Source organism: Mustelus asterias, chromosome 14 (assembly GCF_964213995.1).
Source record: "Mustelus asterias chromosome 14, sMusAst1.hap1.1, whole genome shotgun sequence".
Taxonomy (NCBI): Eukaryota; Metazoa; Chordata; class Chondrichthyes; order Carcharhiniformes; family Triakidae; genus Mustelus; species Mustelus asterias.
Genome location: NC_135814.1, coordinates 43304915 through 43324618, shown reverse-complemented (window position 1 = coordinate 43324618; position 19704 = coordinate 43304915). Strand labels below are relative to the sequence as shown.

The following is a 19704-nucleotide window of genomic DNA, read 5'->3' as shown; positions in this document are numbered from 1 at the left end:
TTCTCGTGAACAACACTCCTCAGAACATGACAATTTACAGCTCCAATCATTCCTCCCTCTCCAGGCACCTGCTCAATCCCCATCTGGGCAACCAGCACATACTCACCCTTATTTTGACATCCCACACCCTTGCCTCACAGCCACTCTCCACAAATGCTGTCCTCTCCCATCTCCCCAGTCCATTTCTGACACTCACAAATCTGTGCCATCTCTCCTGGCAGGAAAAAAGAACAACCTGGATGGAGGTGGGAAATGGAATGATCCTCCAGCGATAGCCACTTTGATGGCCACTGGCGCTGTGTGTCCTCTTGTTCTGGCAGGCTCCCATGTCAAGAGCATGGATCCTCTGACCTACCAATGGGAGTCTATTCTCTTGGAATTGCATCACTCAATCAACTATGCACTGTGGAGTGACATGTGGCTGAGGACAAGGCAGTTACCACTGCTGGTGTTATTCCTCTTGTTCCTCATCAAGGAGAGCTACATAAGCTGCTTCCATACTGTGATGAAGGCTGATAGCAGTGAAGTGCAGCTGAATTTCACGATACATGAACTGACGGAAATCACCACTTAAACAGCGAAAGCACTCTCTGAGAAGAAATGCTGCGAGGAGCAACCTCTCATCTAGGCATGGCTGGAGCTCTTCAGTTTCACTGTTCATAGACTTTCCAGCTTGTTGTTTCACTGAAGATGACAAAAGCAAATTGCAAACAGCTCAGAAATATAATGCACAGTCTGTTAAAGTTAATCATAATTATAGTTCATTACCTATTTGCATATTCTAATTATTTACACTGCAGCCCCAAGGAGGTTTTACTCTTCCCTGAAAACCTGCCTGGTTAAATCCTGGAAATGGGTGGGGTCATAATTTAGCACCTCCTTCGCATCTGAACCCACATCTCCATGGCAGTTAAAACTCTGCCCATTGTCTTTGTCGCCTGCCAAAAATACAACCCCCTTTTCACCAATCCCATTCCTGGCCACTGCCTGAAATTGCATCAAACTACTCACTACCCCTTGTAGTCTTTTTTGACTCTGAGCTGTTCCCATACACTCCCCATGACTGAGACCACCCACTTCCACCATCTTTTACTGAAGTCCCTTTCCATGCTTTTGTGGATTTAACTATTCCACTGCTCCCACTAACAACCCTCCATATTTCAGCTAATCTGAAACTCAGCTGGCTGAATCCTAACCTGCATCAACTGCCATTCACCCACCATTTCTGTGCTCATTAATCTACATCAGCTCGTGTTGGAATTACTCACATTTAAAATTCTTACATCTGTGTTCAAATTTCTTGATGGTCTTGCCCCTATCTTCTCCAGTCCTACAACCCTCCAATATCTCTGCTCTCCTCCAATTCTGATCTCTTTCACATTCTTGATTTCTATCACTCCACTGATCATGCTATGCTGTCAGCTGCCTCAACTCCTAAATTCTGGAATCCCTTCCTGAACCCCGCTGCCTTTCTCCCCATCCTCCTTTAAAATACTACTTAAATCCAACCTCCTTAATCAAGCACTTAGCCTGTCTTAAATCCACTTTATGGGACATGTATCAAACTTCTGTTCGAAACAAAAGTGGTAAATGGAGTTGATGTACAGATTAGCCTTGAAGGAACATGCTCAAGGGGGTGAATGACCAAATCCTCTTAGTGTTCCTGTGTCCCAACACCTGGACAACAGCGGCTGAGTCATTTCCAGGGTCATCAAATATAGCTTCAATGGCCTCAGAAGCAGCAAGGCTAAGTACAACGCTTCATCACTCCATCAATTTACAATGTCAGCCATGACTCAGTTGGTAGCATCACCTCTGGTCAAATTCTGGGTTCATGGCTCACCCCAAGACTTGAACACAAAAAACACTTCAGAGCAGTACTGAGGCAGTGCTGAACTGTCAGAGGTGCCATCTTTCAGGAGAGGTCTTGTCTGCCTTCTCAGGTGGATTTAATAGGTCCCATAGCACCTTTTTAAAGAAGATTGGGGGTGTAATCCAATATTTATCCCAAGTCATAGCATAAATTGGTTTATCTGGCCATTGCTGTTTGTGGGAAACTCCAGGTCTGGCATATCTCCACCCCTCTGGGATCCCTCCCTCTAGTTGTGAATCAGCTTGCCCTGCATGAAGGCAGATAGAGTGTAAGCAGGGTGCATGCCAAAGCAGATGATAAGGATGCGTGGATGGTCCTATGAAATAATGAGGATATGACTCACAGGGGAGATGACGATGTGTGTGGGAGAGTTAGTGACGGTGTCCTTTGAGCTGGCAGTGAGTGAGATCCTGGTGGATGTTCGATGGGTCTAAGTTGAGAGTGATGAGAGGAGTGACATACCCTGGCAGAATGGAAGAGATCATTTATCCCTTGAGGCACTGGAGGCTGTCGTCTTCTGCAAGGCATTAGTGCTGACCATTGCTACCACCGCCTCGCATGCTGGATTGGTGATCTGGCTGATAGGTCTTTGCCCTGAATGCAGGTATGTCATATTGCAACTGCCCTCCACTGCATTCAGCAGGCTCTCCAGGAAGGCATTGGTGAATCTCGGGGCAATGTGCTCCTTAGCTTTCGCAGTAATGATTTTCCAGCCATAAGTGTGCTAGCTGTGTGTAGGGGCAGCCTTCAAATGTGGCGCCCTGATCATTAAAGCGCTGAGGTGATGGCGGGGCGGACGAATCAGATGCCATCCACCAGCGATATGGCTTGGAACCCGTGCCTGCAATTATTTTTCTTTTAAGTGTTGCACTATATGGCGGAAAAAGCCACCATTGCCATCGGCGGACTCAACGCTGCTTTTCCCGCCTGACATCGGCCTTTGCTGATATCAGAGAACATCTCGCCCAACCCTGCTTCTCTTATTCTAATTCTTCCATCCAAACCAAAGTGACTATAATGACACTTGTGATGAACTGTGAGAGCTTAATCAGGGTATGTATTCTTAGGGAAGTGATCTAGATGTTTAGAAATTCTCCTGACATTCTAAGCAGCACAATGTCACAAAGATTCCTGTAATCCCGTTGCCTACAGCTGAACACCCCTTTTAAATACTGTCTCCTGTCATGCTGAGAGACAAAGAATGCCTTGGAGACAGCACTACATGAACCATTCACCCATTGGAGATTTGTGCTGCTTCACCAGCTGTTTCTCGTGGGGTCCATGTACCACGACCTTTTAAAAGCCCACATGGATATCCCCTGCAAGCAGCGAAAATAATTAAATCAGTGCTATCCTAACGCCACAAGCCATACCAGCAGATGTGACGATACACTTTCTAACTTGGACAATGCAGATTCATTGAATGAACTTGCACATCACTCTGTAAAGAACAAGGGTTTAACCATAAGCTGGACCATGGATCAGTGCTGTTAAAGGTTACAGGCATTCAACTTGAAGGTAAGGTAATTTTGAAACATTTCTGGTGTGGCAAAGTTCCTGGGAGTACTGTGAAGTGTTTCTGGAGGTGTTGTAGTACGTGTCTGGAATTAGCAAGGGGTGTTGAATCATCCGCACAGGTGTGGCAGAGGAAGAGGTGACCCATTCACACACAAGCAACAACAATGTTGAGGATTCACCATTTTTATAAGAACTCCTTTTACTCACTCTTTGCATAAATTTACACAGCGTATAACTGTTTGAGTTGCCATTATTTTTGCAGACATTAGACCCCTTCCCAAATGTTTTTTTTAAATTTCTGTTTCCTGTATGAAACAATGCCACTGCAAGGCAGAAAAAACAGTGCCTAGCTAGCGTATGATTGCAGTAGTTCATTGTCACTGGCTTTGCAACAGCACAAAACAGGTGAGGAAGGGGCAGAGGAGGAAGCTCTGTGTGGAGGGAGGAAAAATATGGTCCTCCATAAAAGGCCCCACCCACATCTTGACTAATATCAGTTCTTGTTTGAGCTACAATTTCCTCCAGTTAAACATTAAGAATACTGAAGACATTGGCCAGAACTCTACCACCTCACCCGCCACGGAATCAGTGTGGGCGAGGGTCAGACAATGGGAATCTCTGTTGATCTTGGGCGGGAATTTCTGGTCTCACTCGAGCGAGGCGTAAAATCCCGTCCAGTGTCTTAAATCATGAGTATAGGTTGCATGAACCGGATTTATATCTCCTTGGGTTCAAGTGGTTTGCTTTATTTGCTGTAACTATAGATACATGTCATTGGTTATCAAACTTTGAAGATAAATGCTCTAAACTATTGAGAAATCTCTTTCATTGGTTTAATTCGTTCTCCTGTAATATTCTGTGCGTGTTTAGCATTTAACCAGTCTATGTACATGACACCGCACTATTCAATGTAATGAGAACCACTCCTATGTACGAATGAACTAGGAATGGGAGTCAAAGAAGTTATGAATCATGAAGGAGATCATCATGCAGTTACGCTGCTTCTATCATTCTGGCCTGGAGCCTCAAACCAGGGCAAGGGTGACCCTCCTATTAGCTTTGAAGGTTACCATCGCACTTACATTCTAGGCCAAGTGATCCTTCCAGGTAGAAGCATCTGACACCAGCATATTACAGTTTGCCTAATATTGAAAGGCCAAGGAGCTGACATGATTACAGAAAAAAATGGACTTCATCCTCTTCTCTTTGATTAGGGAATACCAGTAAGTAGGGAATACCAGTAAGTAAGTCCAGTTGAGTTTGCAGGAATAACCAGGTTCAGGGTGCCATTGACTGCATACAAGTGGCTCTGCACCTCCATGTCAATGGATTGCAATTTTACAAATACCAGGGCTACAACTCTCTGAATGCGCAGTTTGTGACCACACCAAGAAGTTCATCTCAGTGAATGCCTGTAGCTATCCTGGCAGCACCCTAATGCTTTTATCCTGCAGAGTACAGACAAGGATAGCAGTTTGGTGACAAGGACTACCCCAACCACACATGGCTTATTTTCACTATCGACTATGCAAAGTCAGAGGGTCTCCAATTGAGCCACCCTTAACACTCGGGAGCAAGCCATTGGTCTCATAAAGCAAAGAGTTTGCAGCTTAGATCACTCAAGGGATCTCTTTGGTATTTACACACCCAAGATACTGTCCATGTTTTTGATGGTGTACTGCATCCACTACAATCTTGTAATACTGAGGGCTCCGTCACTATCTTCTGGGCTCTGGAGACCATCCTTGGAAAGAGGAGGTTACATTCGCCATGTGCAACTGGGCAAAGTAAGAGGGGCCACATTGTGAGGCTCCACTTCCACACCAACCCCAACATGGACCCTAACAAAACATTCATATCATACTCCATCACAACGTTCCCTCGGGCAACATCATTCAAAAAAGGCTAATAGTGAAAACCTTCACTCAACAACTTCAGCCAGTGTTGTAGGTAGATAATACCTCTGAGACTAGTCGTGAGTCAAAGTACAGTGGTTTATTTTCACAAGCTTGTGGGAGAAGTCCGATTCCTAACACGGTCTCCAGACTTCTCCCTGAATACAGGTTGAGAGCAAATACTTAGACATATATTTTCGCCCCTGGTCACGTCCGCATTTTCTCATGATTATTGCTGCCTCGGCAGTTCCGTCCTTCGCGTGTAACCGTGGCCATCTCAAGGCTGCAACTATCTGTTCTGTCGCCTCTGTGGCGGGCATCTGTGGCTTGTTTATCCAGCATGCAAGATTATAAGTTTGCATAAATGAGCTAACTGACGTACAGGGGCCTATATAGCACTTTATATCGGTAAGGATGTTCAGTATATAATTAATATATATGAATCTATTACTATACGATCACAGAAGGCATACATGTCAGCTCCACCGTGTTAAACAAAGGTACATAATATAAAAGGACACAAAATGGATTCTAGCTGGGTTAGCCACATTCCTGAACACAATTAACTGGGAAAATCATGGGCTTGTATACAGCAGCTTCTTCTCTAATCTGTTTGGATACACGAAAATAAGTTCTACAGACATGGAAACAAGTTCTACAATGCTTCTCACAAATCTCTAAGTATTACAAAGTTCGGGTTTCAATGCTTTGCACAAATCTTAAGTGTTAGAAAGTTCATTAACCCGTTCCCTTCTTCAGCCAGTAACACATGAATAGAGCAAAAGAAACCTAGACATATTCACCCTATGTATCCCTCTAATGCCTATCTTGCAGATGCCCATGTTGGACTCTTAAGGTATGCTATCACAATGGCTGCAGTATGGCTGTGTCACGCAGTTGACTTTCCCTTGGAGAGAATGCCGATGGCCTTACAGGACATCCTAGGGCAGCATTGGACTTTGAGGGCCTGGTGTTAGACTGCACTGTCTCAGTTTAGGTGGCAGCATTCTGGGCTGGCTGGTTGAGAGGCAACAGCAAAAGAATTGGCAGTGCTGTCAGTGCTGAGAGCAGAAATGAAAGAGGTTAGCAAATTTGTGCTCGATGGTGCCTCTGCCATTCCACCAGTGCAGTACTTCAGCAATCCTACTGGAGCACTGTTGCCAGACTTTGAGCAGTTTGATCCACAGTCATGATTGCAGCTGTGTCCCTGGATGGCAGCAACCAGCAATCGCATGAGCTCTGTCTGAACTTTTACTGTAGCACTGAGACATATAATGATTTTGCCTGTACTACATTTGAAGATGAGATAGTGGCCAGCAGATGCTCCAGATGCTTGGGTGGGTCGAGTAGTGCTATCATTGAGGTTCCTATCACTTCAACAGTGGGAAGTATGCCTTGTGCCATGGCTGGGGGTCTATCAATGCACCAATCATCTCAGTATGTATCCTCATCAACATTTTTATATAATCCACTCCATCTGAGTTGCCTGTTGCAGAATCCAGTTGCTCCCTCATCTTCTAGGGGGTTTTGTACCTGAGCTGACCTATCCTGCTGTCCTAGCTGCAGCCTAGTGACTCAGCATGGTTTGTCTCCAGCTCTATCTTAGCCTCTGAGGTATGCAGAGTGCCAGCACCTGCGCTGCATGTTTGGTTAAGTGTCAATGCCTCTACCTGAGAGGTCCATTGTTGCTCTTAACCCTTCCTCATTAAGCTCTGGTATATGGCCAGTTGGAAATTCCTGACTATCTGAAAGCTCCGACACATAAGGGGATATTAAGTGTGAGGCAAAGATGGGTGGGGAAGAAAACAGGAGGTTCACAGTCCCTCCATCTGCATTTCCATTTGATTTCACATTTCAGAATGAAGGTGAGGAGTGAGTGCAGAAGGCCCATGAGGAAACAACTTGCCATCATCTTTGGCAGCATCAGGTGCCACTGGTTGTTTGGCATTGGTCCAACTAATTCTGTGCACCACCTCCTTCACAGCGCTGAGAGGATTCAGGCACACCAGTCTTCTTATTGTCCTGTGGGGTTTCCTCCTGTTGTGGGCCACCTTCTCCTGCAATGGAAGGGACACTGTCCATGAGACCTTGGATGATATACTGCCATAGGTGAACAGCCATACATTTGTGGAAACACATAGAGGAGTGTGTGCAGTTGTCATTATGGAGGGTGTGTTTGTGGGTGAATTTACGATTATTAGATGTGAGTCCTGAGTGTCCCAATATGATGATCAGAGAGCGATGGGAGTATGGTGCAGTGAATGGTGTGAAGGTGGATGCTTTGATGGATATGAAGTGTGATGTGCAGGTGCATTCATTCACCTTAACTACCCAAGTGAGACCATTGAACTTCTACCGGCACCACTGGTGCTAGAAGGCCAGGCTTTGGACTGCACCATTTCAGCACAGGAAACAGAAGTCTGGGTTCTGGGCCAGTTGGCTGACAGACAAAGAAAAGGCACTGGCTAAGTAGCAGTGGTGGGAGGATGATTACTGTCAGCCTGAGGGAGAAACGTACCCCTCCTTTTCACCTGTTGCACCAAGATATCAACTGGAGCATCAGAGAATCTCAAAACACGACCACTATCCGGCTACTCCATCATTCTCCTTTTCCTGCTCACTCTGTCGTCCAAAAGCAGTTTTAGCACTAGCTCACTGAGAACACCTTGCCACTTTACAGGATGGAGGTAGTTAGTACAGGCTAGCTGTAAGTGGTGTTAGCCTTGCAAAAGCTTGGATCCCCCTGCTGAACACCACATTAATCAGTGGCTGCAGCAGCAATCATGTAATTAGAAGGCAGCATGAAGTTGGCATATTGTCTACTGGACAAGCGACAAGTGTGAGTTAATCACACATCAGCAGGATTTTACATGCAAACTGCCAGGTATTCTGTGGCAGCAGAGGTGGCCGGCCGTTGGCCAGCAACATGATCTTCTGGTCCCACCATTGTCAATGGGGTTTCACATTGAATGCATTCCTTGCCATTGGGAAACCCATGTCGATGGTGCGCTGTCGGTGGGACTAGAAGATCCTGCCGGCGTGAATGGCTGGAAAATTCTGGCAATTGTGTTCCCATGCCTGTTAGTTTATGGCTGAAATGTTTATTCTCCCATGGTTATATAAATGTTGAATTAAGCGCCATCATTATAAAGAAAAATAGTTGTAAAGTTAAACCTTTCTTGAACTTGATTTTAAAAATCCTCATCATCAAAATACGCAATAACAAAATACTTATTCATGAATTTTATTTTGAGGAATGCAAATAATTAGAATGGAAACACCACAGAGTAGCAATTGATTGAAATATTAGCGACAAATATTCATTTGTTGGCTTCCAAATACTGTGATTGATTAGTATGGAATGCATACTAAGTCAATGTCGGACTTGTCTGGCTCTTCACTTTCATTGGTATCAAAGTCTTGTATGTCGCTTAATGGTTGTAGAAGGTACCTCGCATTTGAAGTTGTACCTGCCACTTCATTCCAGCTTAGCATGCTTTTAGCTGCTTTCACCCATAAATTTTCAGGATCTGCTTCTTCGTCTTCATTAAACCATGCCTCCTGGTAACACAGTGAGAGCAAATTAGGAACATTTTCTTAGCATTTGATAATGTTTTGTTTTGGTGCCTGGAAATATCAAGCAATGTTAATGATGAAAAATTCTCAACTACTTTGGCTCAGTGGATAGGCAGTCTGGAGAGAAAATCTAGAATAAAGATATGATTTCATCAAAGCAATTATGAGAAAGTGGTTATGAGGCTCAATCCACTCTGTTAGACCACCTTAAACACCCTGGAATTCATCAAAGCAATTATGAGAAAGTGGTTATGAGGCTCAATCCACTCTGTTAGACCACCTTAAACACCCTGGAATTCACCATTGATTAGAAGGTAAGTGAATCAGTCTTGTATATAATGTGGCTAGAAGAGTAGGGCAGAGATTGGATATTCTGATATACGGCTCACTTTCTGATCCCTTAAAGCCTGTCCATCATCTACAAGGCTTAAGACAGGAATGTGACGAAATATTCACCACTAGCCAAGATGGGGACAGGCATAGATAGCACTTAAGCTCCAAATGTGATGTCCCATAACACCTCATGGATGCCCAGTCTTTAGTTGCTGGATCTATTTGAAATCTAACCCATTTTGCACAGTGGTAGTGCCACACAACATGATGGAGTGTATCCTCAACGTGAAGACAGGACTTTGTCTCCATAAGGACTGTGCAATGGTCACTCCTAATGATACTGCCATGGATAAATGCATCTGTGGCAGGCAGGTTGGTCAGGTTGAGGTCAAGTATGTTTTGCCTTCTTGTTCATCCTTTAGGACTTGGCCAGTTCGGTTAGTAGACCGAGCCACTCTTGGTGATGTCATTGAAGTCCCCCACCCAGAGTGCATTCTGTGCCCTTGCCACCCTTAGTGCTTCGTCCAAGTGGAGTTCAACATGGAGGAGTACTGATTCATCAGCTGAAGGGGGGAGTGATATGTGGTAATCAGCAAGAGGTTTCCTTGCCCATGTTTGACTTGATGCCAGGAGACCTCTGCCTGTGGGACAGGCAATACTTAGGGACGGTGATGTTGGTGTCTGGGACATTATCTGTAAAGTATGATGCCTTGAGTTTCACTGTGTCAGGCTGTGTCAGTCTGTCAGACAGTGCTTCCAATTTTGGCACAAACCTCAAATGTTATCAAGGAGGACTTTGCCAGGTTGACAGGGCTGAGTCTGCCATGGTTGTTTGCTCCTGTGAAGTGCCTTGGGGCATTTTGTTATGTTAGAAGTGTTTTATATATACAAATTACTATTTAATATGCCTATAACTGCATTTCTTTCTTTTAATTGTTCACTTTACCAACAATCTGATAAAACCATAGGCCCAAAGATAGGTCACACTTACTTGACTTGTCTTTATCCAGTTTTGTTCTAATACATTTCCATGTGCATTGCTAAAACCTAAAGCATGTTGAAGAAGACGGTTTGCCTGTCCCACTTGACCAGCCAACATATAACAATATGCTTTCAGATGAAAGAGTCGTGGATAGAAAACTGGGCAGGTGTTGCATCGTTGTTTGAATTCACGCAGGTACTATTAAAATTTGAAATTAAATGTCATATTTATTATTACACATTTTAAAACATATGGTGGTATTTACCAAAATAACTATTGCATTACAATTAAATGCAAATTCATCATAACAAACTAGGAAACAGCTCTCTAGATTTCTGTCAGAAATCTCTTCGCATGGTGACCGAAACAAACACAAAACCAACACTAAGGTACCTTAATGTTATTAACATAGCACAAATTGTTCTTTATGAAGATAGGAATAAGCGTACAATAGGACTGGTTAATGAGTTAGATTTTAAAGTCAATGGCGAAGCAATGGCATTTGCCACTGACCTTAACGAAAGCCATTCACAAAGATATAATTTCTATCTATGGTGCCAATTTGTCCTTTTATGGTATCAGTTTCAAGATGGTGCCAAGTTATGGGAACCTTCAGATGTCCAGCAGTAGCAAGGTCATCAAGCTAATCACAAAGCAAGTCACAGAGTAAAAAAACACTGAATCCCTTCACTTTTAGGTTAAAATTTTACAGAGAAAGTAAAAACTTGGGTTGTGTACATAGGATTAGGGTAAAAGCTAAAATGTCGTGAAAAAATCACTTAAAAATAAATTCATGGGATGTTAACGTTGCTGGCAAGGGAGAAGGTCACAGAATGGGAGCATTAACTCTGTTTCTCTCTCCACAGTTGCTGCCAAACTTGCTAAATATTGCCAGCACTTTTCTTAAATGTCTCCAACTAATGGATATTTCCCCCCTTCATTTCATTCACTTCAATTTTTCTCGGGATCCTTAACACATTCTATCAAATGTCAAGGGCAGTTACTCTCATATTATCTCTGGAATTCAGCTCTTTTGTCCATGTTTGAACCAAAACTGTAATGAGATCTGGAGCTGAGTGGTTCTGAAGGAACCTAAACTGAGCATTGATGAGCTGATTAAGTGCTGCCTGATAGGCACAGATAGAAGTGGCACAGTGGCATAGTGGTGAGCACTGCTGCCTCAGAGCGCCAGAGACTCGAGTTCAATTCCTTGGGTGACTGTGGAGTTTGCACGTTCTCCCCATGTCTGCGTGGTTTCCTCCAGTTTCCTTCCACACTCCAAAGATGTACTGCTTACGTTGATCGGTCATGCTAAATTGACCCTTAGTGTCAGGGGGATTAGGAGGGTCAATATATGGGGTTAGGGGTATAGGGCCTGGGTGGAATTGTCAGTACAGGATCGATGGGCTGAATGGTCTCCTTCTGCATTGTAGGAATCCTATGATTCTGTGATGGCACAGTCAATGACATTTTCCATCACTTTGCAATGATTGAGGTAATGGATAGGGCAATAGTATTGTAGCTCTGCTGGAACAGCTTGGTTAGAGGTGTGGCTAGTTCTGGAGTGCAAGTTTTCTGTACTATAGCCAGGATATTCTCAGGGCTCATAGTTTGTGTTATATACAAAGTGTCCAGCTGATTCTTGATATCACCTATGGTATATTAAATTAGCTGAAGATGACATCTGTGATGCTGGGCACCGCCAGCACTTTGCCAGCTACTGGCAATGCTTTCCCACATGCAATGCTAGAAAGAAGGTCTTTTTCCAGAAAGCTGCAGCAGCGACTTGGTGCTTTTCATGCAGCTGCAGGAGGCTTATGCTCACTGGAGGTGAATGTGGAGCTGCGTAAACTGCTTTTAAATGTAGAAACACTTCCTTCTATGTACCTGGCTTGATGACCCTGGCAAGCTGCGGACATGGCATGGATTCCTGGTGGTGTTGGGAAAGTAGAAATCTGGTGTTAATAAAGGCTGTATAATTGGCACAGTTGCTTTCCCAATAAACCCTAGTGGGTTGCCCGCTGGGCTTGGAACTTAGTAAGAAGTCTCACAACACCAGGTTAAAGTCCAACAGATTTATTTGGTAGCACAAGCTTCCGGAGTGTCGCTCCTTCAGGTGAGTGGAGAGTTGTGTTCACAAACAGGGCATACATAGACACAGACTCACTTTACAAGATGATGGTTGGAATGCGAGCCTTTACAGGTAATCAAGTCTTAAAGGTACAGACAATGTGAGTGGAGAGAGGGTTAAGCACAGGTTAAAGAGATGTGTATTGTCTCCAGCCAGGACCGTTAGTGAGATTTTGTAAGCCCAGGCAAGTCTTGGAGGTTACAGATAGTGTGACATGAACCCAAGATCCCGGTTGTGGCCGTCCTCATGTGTGCAGAACTTAGCTATCAGTTTTTTGCTCGGCAATTCTGCATTGTGTGCCATGAAGGCTGACTTGGAGAATGCTTGCCCGAAGATCAGAGGCTGAATGCCTGTGACTGCTGAAGTGTTCCCCAAAAGAAAGAGAACACTCCTGCCTGGTGATTGTCGAGCGGTGTTCATTCATCCGTTGTCGTAGCGTCTGCATGGTCTCACTAACGTACCATGCCTCGGGACATCTTTTCCTGTAGCATATCAGGTAGACAACGTTGGCCGAATCACAAGAGTATATACCGTGTACCTGGTGGATGGTGTTCTCACATGAGACGATGGCATCCGTGTCGATGATCCGGCACGTCTTGCAGAGGTTGCTGTGGCAGGGTTGTGTGGTGTCGTGGTCACTGTTCTCCTGAAGGCTGGGTAGTTTGCTGCGGACAATGGTCCATTTGAGGTTGTGCGGTTGGTTGAAGGCAAGAAGTGGGGGCGTGGGGATGGCCTTGGCAAGATGTTCGTCTTCATCGATGATGTGTTGAAGGCTCCGGAGAAGATGTCGTAGCTTTTCCACTCTGGGGAAGTACTGGACGATGAAGGGTACTCTGTCCGCCATGTCCTGTGTTTGTCTTCTGAGGAGGTCGGTGTGGTTTTTCGCTGTGGCGCGTCGGAACTATTGATCGATGAGTCAAGCGCCATATCCTGTTCTTACGAGGGCGTCTTTCAGCGTCTGGAGGTGTCTGTTGCGATCCTCCTCATCTGAGCAGATCCTGTGTATACGGAGGGCTTGTCCATAGGGGATGGCTTCTTTAACGTGTTTAGGGTGGAAGCTGGAGAAGTGGAGCATCGTGAAGTTATCCGTGGGCTTGTGGTACAGTGAAGTGCTGAAGTGACAATCCTTGATGGAGATGCGTGTGTCCAAGAATGCAACCGATTCCGGAGAGTAGTCCATGGTGAGTCTGATGGTGGGATGGAACTTGTTGATGTCATCATATAGTTGTTTCAGTGATTGTTCACCATGAGTCCAAAGGAAGAAAATGTAATCAATGAATCCAGTGTATAGCATCGGTTGAAGGTCCTGTGCGGTGAAGAGATCTTGTTCGAACCTGTGCATGAAGATGTTGGCATATTGAGGTGCGAATTTGGTCCCCATAGCTGTTCCGTGAGTCTGGATGTAGAACTGGTTTTGAAGATGATGACGTTGTGGTCCAGAATGAAGCGGATGAGTTGTAGAGTTGTATCTGGAGATTGGCAGTTGTCGGCATTGAGTACTGAGGCAGTTGCAGCAATGCCATCATCGTGGGGGATGCTGGTGTAGAGTGCCAAGACATTCATTGTGACGAGGTGTGCTCCTGGTTCAACTGCTCCATGTGTGCTGAGTTTCTGTAGGAAGTCCGTAGTGTTGCGACAGAAGCTGGGGGTTCTTTGTACAATGGATTTCAGGATGCCCTCGACCTAGCCGGAGAGGTTCTCACACAGGGTCCCATTGCCTGATACGATGGGACGACCGGGTGTGTTGGCCTTGTGTATCTTTGCGAGGCAGTAGAGATCTCCAATGCGGGGAGTACGTGGGATGAGAGTACGTGGGTGCTCTGAAGGTCCGGATCAAAGGTCTTGATCAGTCTGTTGAATTGACGGGTGTGTTCTTTGGTCGGATCTCGGGGAACTGTCTCTCATGTTCCTCGTTGTTCAGTTGTTGGTACACTTCTTTGCAGTAATCCGCTCTGTTCAGTATGACGGTGGCCCCTCCTTTGTCTGCTGGTTTGATGACAATGTTGCGATTGATCTTGAGAGCGTGGATGGCGTTGTGTTGTGCTTGGGTGTACTCACGGCGAACAATCACTGAAACAACTATAGGATGACATCAACAAGTTCCATCCCACCATCAGACTCACCATGGACTACTCTCCGGAATCGGTTGCATTCTTGGACACACGCATCTCCATCAAGGACGGTCACCTCAGCACTTCACTGTACCACAAGCCCATGGATAACTCACGATACTCCACTTCTCCAGCTTCCACTCTAAACACGTTAAAGAAGCCATCCCCTGTGGACAAGCCCTCCATATACACAGGATCTGCTCAGATGAGGAGGATCGCAACAGACACCTCCAGACGCTGAAAGACACCCTCGTAAGAACAGGATATGGCGCTTGACTCATCGATCGGCAGTTCCAATGCGCCACAGCAAAAAACCACACCGACTTCCTCAGAAGACAAGCACGGGACATGGTGAACAGAGTCGCCTTCGTCGTCCAGTACTTCCCCGGAGTGCAGAAGCTACGACATCTTCTCCGGAGCCTTCAATGTGTCATCGATGAAGACGATCATCTTGCCAAGGCCATCCCCGCATCCCCACTTCTTGCCTTCAAACAACCGCACAACCTCAAATAGACCACTGTCCGCAGCAAACTACCTAGCCTTAAGGAGAACAGTGACCACAACATCACATAACCCTGCCACAGCAACCTCTGCAGGACGTGCCGGATCATAGACATGGGCGCCATCAACTCACGTGAGAACACCATCCACTAGATACACGGTACATACTCTTGTGACTCGGCCAACGTTGTCTACCTGATACGCTGCAGGAAAGGATGTCCCGAGGCATGGTACATTGGGGAAACCATGCAGACGCTACAACAACAGATGAATGAACACCGCTCGACAATCACCAGGCAGGAGTTTTCTCTTCCCGTCGGGGAACACTTCAGCAGTCACGGGCATTCAGCCTCTGATCTTCGGGTAAGCGTTCTCCAAGGCGGCCTTCACGACACACGACAGCGCAGAGTCGCTGAACAAAAACTGATAGCCAAGTTCCGCTCACATGAGGACGGCCTCAACTAGGATCTTCGGTTCATGTCACACTATCTGTAACCCCCACGACTTGTCTGGGCTTGTAAAATCTCACTAACTGTCCTGGCTGGAGACAATTCACATCTTTTTAACCTGTGCTTAACCCTCTCTCCACTCACATTGTCTGTACCTTTAAGACTTGATTACCTGTAAAAACTCGCATTCCAACCATTATCTTGTAAATTGACTCTGTGTCTATGTATGCCCTGTTTGTGAACACAACTCCTCACTCACCTGAAGAAGGAGCGACACTCCGAAAGCTTGTGCTACCAAATAAACCTGTTGGACTGTAACCTGGTGTTGTGAGACTTTTTACTGTGCCTACCCCAGGCGAACACCGGCATCTCCACTTCTTGGAACTTAGTCCAGGGAAAGCCAGAAGAAGGCAGGATGATAATGGGATCTTGACCTGATGTCCATTTAATTCCTTATATGACCCAAAACCTGTTTTGGCTGGAACATTTAATGCAAATCTAAGGAATGTATAACCAAATTAACCTGTAATTTGTGCTGAATAAACAAAATTCTTCAAAATATATCATCATCACGTTTCTTTTGAGTAGGATAAAATGTCACTTTTCCAGTATTTTGTTTGAAGTGGTTAAACATTTGTCATTCTGAAATTGAGGGTTTAAACATAATAAGGAAAAAAACAAACCTCTTTTGTCTGCTGGTAGACCTCCATGACAGTTTCCTGCCTTTCCCACAAAGCCTTTCTAAACACCAAAACTTGACACTCCAAAAACTTGGAATAACCATACATTGAGAATAGTGAAGCGTTTGTGTAGGATATCAGTCGCTTTGCCATTTTATATGCTGGACGAGCCTTGTTCCATTCTGACAATCTAGAATACCTGTTTGACCAAGTCTAAATATCAGCAAATGTAAAACATTACAGATAAAAGCATTTAATAATATTTTCCATATAGATGATGTCTAATTAACTACATTTTAACTACCTGAAAAATAAATAATTGTAATATCATTCAATAGTAACTGTTGTAATATTCCCAGTCTTTTGAGTAATTAAGGAATGCAATTCTATAAAAAAAACCACAATCATATGCACATGTGAAAAGAAATGAACAACAATAGACAGAAAACGACTGTCTAGTTCAACCAGTATCTTCCACATAATTATCATGTCCAGGCACAACCCACTTGTACAGAGAAAAAAAAGATGAAAAAACAAAATCCAGGCCATTGTCAGGGAGAAATATGCTGTAAAATTTCTCTCAGATCATGTTAGGCAATCGAAACCAGTCCAAGAGTTCATATAGACCCTGACTTATGTTGTAGGTTGCCTACCTCTCTGAGATTATATCTATCCCAGCCAAAAATAAGCAGACATTTCGAAGAAATAAAGTGAACCACCATTCATCACACCAGCTTTAACCTGACCCATAGCTCAATTATTCTCTGGGAAATAAAGAATCACCTAACTTCCAAACTAGTTGTACCCTTGCATAACTTTTAAGCTTGATCCTTTGCTCTTCCTTGTCTCATTTTAATTGGTTTACACAAATATTAATCTTGTCTCCTTGACCATATCGCCCTGAGCTCGCTAGACCTATTTTGGCAACTAATGTGCTTTGGATTAGGAAGTAATTTTGTGACCCTGCTCTGAACCATATCCAGAGCTTCTATCGCTCATCCAAAAGCAAAATACTGCGGATTCTGGAAATCTGAAATAAAAACAAAGTACGTAAACATGTCTGGCAGCATCTGTGGCAAGAGAAACAGATTTAGCTGTTCAGGTTGTGACCTTTCATCACATTTTTCTCTCCACAGCCACCAGACTGCTGAGTATTTCCAGCATTTTCTGTTTTTACATCTATTCCCCCCTCATGTGACGGGTGCCAAAACTGGACATGGAATTCAAACTGAGGTTAACCAAGGTTTTGTACAAAGAAAAAATGGTATGCTTCACTTTAGGGTGAGTTGTCCTGTGAATACAATTGAGATTTTTGTTTGCCTTAGGTATAACTTCACAACATTCACCATGAATCTTAATGCACTAAAACATCCAGACCCTATTCTTTGACACTTGACTTTAATTCTGTTCCCTGCAAGGTGCAGCCACTGAACTTCCCACCCTACAACCTCTGTGAGAAGTTCACCCAAATAATATCACTCCAGCAGGCTGCCCACCTAAAACAAGTGTAAAGAGGCAACTTGCTGTCTGCTATAATGTGAAGATCAGGTGGCTGTCCACTGCCATTCTGATATGTTGCTGGTGCTCAGTAGAATGCTGCAGGTGAAGGTACAGGTGACCTGAATAGTATGACTGGCCCCACAAAGAAAAGCTTATTACTTAACCTTTTGGAGCCTTAGTGGAATGTCCAACACATTTTATTGGTTAGAATGACCATGGCCATTGCTCTAGCCAGTATTGTATGCTTTTAAAATTCCCTTTTAAAATAATCAGCAAATGTGAAGAAGGTATCTGCCAAATGCAAGTGAATGCTTAAGAACATAAGAAATAAGAACATAAGTCCAGAAGTAGGGGTCACAGTTTGAGGATAAAGGGTAAACCTTTTAGAACTGAGGTGAAGAGAAATTTCTTCACCCAGAGAGTGGTGCATGTGTGGAATTCACTGCCACAGAAAGTGGTTGAGACGAAAGACTGCATGATTTCAAGAAGAAATTAGATGTAGCTCTTGGGGCTAAAGGGATCAAGGGATATGAGGGGAAAGGGGGAATCAGGATTTTGAATCTGATGATCAGCCAGGATCATAATGAATGGTGAGCTCAAAGGACCGAATGGCCTACTCCTGCTTCTAGTTTCTATGTTTCTCTATGTTTCTATAAGTGGGCCATGTGGCCATTTGAATCTGCTCTATAATTTAGTAAGATCATGGCTGCTTCTTGACCCTCAACTTCACTTTCCTGTCTGATTATCATGACTCCTTATCCCCTTAGTATCCAAAAATGTATTGATATTAACCTTGAATATACTCAACAAATGAGCATCCACAGTCCTCTAGGGTAGAGAATTCCAACAATTCACAACCCACTAAGTAAAGACATTTCTCCTCATCTCAGTCCAAAGTGACTTTCCCTTTTTTCTGAGACTAGGCCCTGTAGCTCTAGACTCTCAGGGGAAACAGTGTCTCAGCATCTAGCCTGTCAAGCCCTCACAGATTCTCAAGCATCAACAGGATATTATCAGTAGATATCAACTATTATTCTTTAACTCCAGAGAGTATGGCCCTTTATGTTAAATCTGTCCTCATAGAACAACATTCTCATCACAAGAATCAAACTTGTAAACCTGTGATGCACCATCTCTGAGGCCAGTATACCATTCCTTAAATAAAGAAGCTAAAAATTGTACACAGTTCTCCGGGTGTGGTTTCACCAAAGATTGGTAAAAATTGCAGCAATATTTCCTTATTCCAACCCTCTATCAAAAAAGATCAACATACCATTTGCCTGCTCCTCATTTTAAAAAAACTTTTTATATGCATCCGACTGCAGCAAAGAGAATCATAGAGTCATAGAAAGGTTCTAGCATGAAAAAGGCCACTTAACCCATCATGCCTATGCGGTTCTCTGCAAGAGTGAATCAGCTAATCCCATCCCCCACTCTTTCCCTCTAGCTTTTTCTCTTCAGCTGCTTATTGAAAACCTCATTTGAATGCAGTACCTCCACAACACCCTCACGGAATGCATTCCAGATCATAGCCACTCACTGTGCAGAAGTGTTTTCCCTCACCTCTTTGTTGGTTCTTTTGCCATTTACCTTAAATTGGTGTCATCTGTTTCATGACACATCGGCCAATGGGAACAATTTCCATCTATCTGTCCAAACCCTTCACGGCCTTGAACAATCTATCAAATAAAATCTCCTCTCAACCCTCTCTTTAAGGAAAACAGCACCAGCTTCTTCAATCTGTCCATGTAACTGCAATTCCTCATTTCTGGGATCCTTCTTGTAATTTTATTTCTGCGTTCTTTCTAAATCCTTTACATTCTTCCTAAGATGCGGTGCGCAGAATTGGACACAATACTCCATTCGAGGCTGAAACAGAGTTTATTAAATGTTCATCATATTTATTTTCTTTTATATTCTATGCCTCAATTTATAAAGCTTGTACGTCTTTTTAACCACTTTTCAACCTGTCTTCCGCCTTCAAAGATTTCTGAAAATATGTCCCAGTTCCTACACCAATGTGGGAATTCTGCCCTTTATTTTATATTGCCTCTCCTCGCTTTTCCTATGTATCAAACTGTACCACTCCACACTTCTGTGTGTTAAAGTAGATCTGCTGCTTGTCTGCCCATTCCTTCAACCTGTCGATGTCCTC

The 19704-nt window shown here is 44.0% G+C and overlaps 1 protein-coding gene across 1 annotated transcript in view; it reads right to left on the bottom strand.

Annotated features, from left to right (window-relative positions):
* Positions 1-451: 451 nt before the first annotated feature.
* The window catches only part of LOC144503390 (adenylate cyclase type 10-like), a 159077-nt gene continuing 139824 nt past the window's right edge, over positions 452-19704 (bottom strand). The window contains exons 34-38 of the mRNA XM_078227701.1: positions 16053-16248; positions 10187-10375; positions 8656-8847; positions 7193-7343; positions 452-684 (exon numbers count right to left, since the gene is read on the bottom strand). Coding sequence (XP_078083827.1) covers positions 452-684; positions 7193-7343; positions 8656-8847; positions 10187-10375; positions 16053-16248 — 961 coding nt within the window. The remainder of the gene's footprint in view (positions 685-7192; positions 7344-8655; positions 8848-10186; positions 10376-16052; positions 16249-19704) is intronic.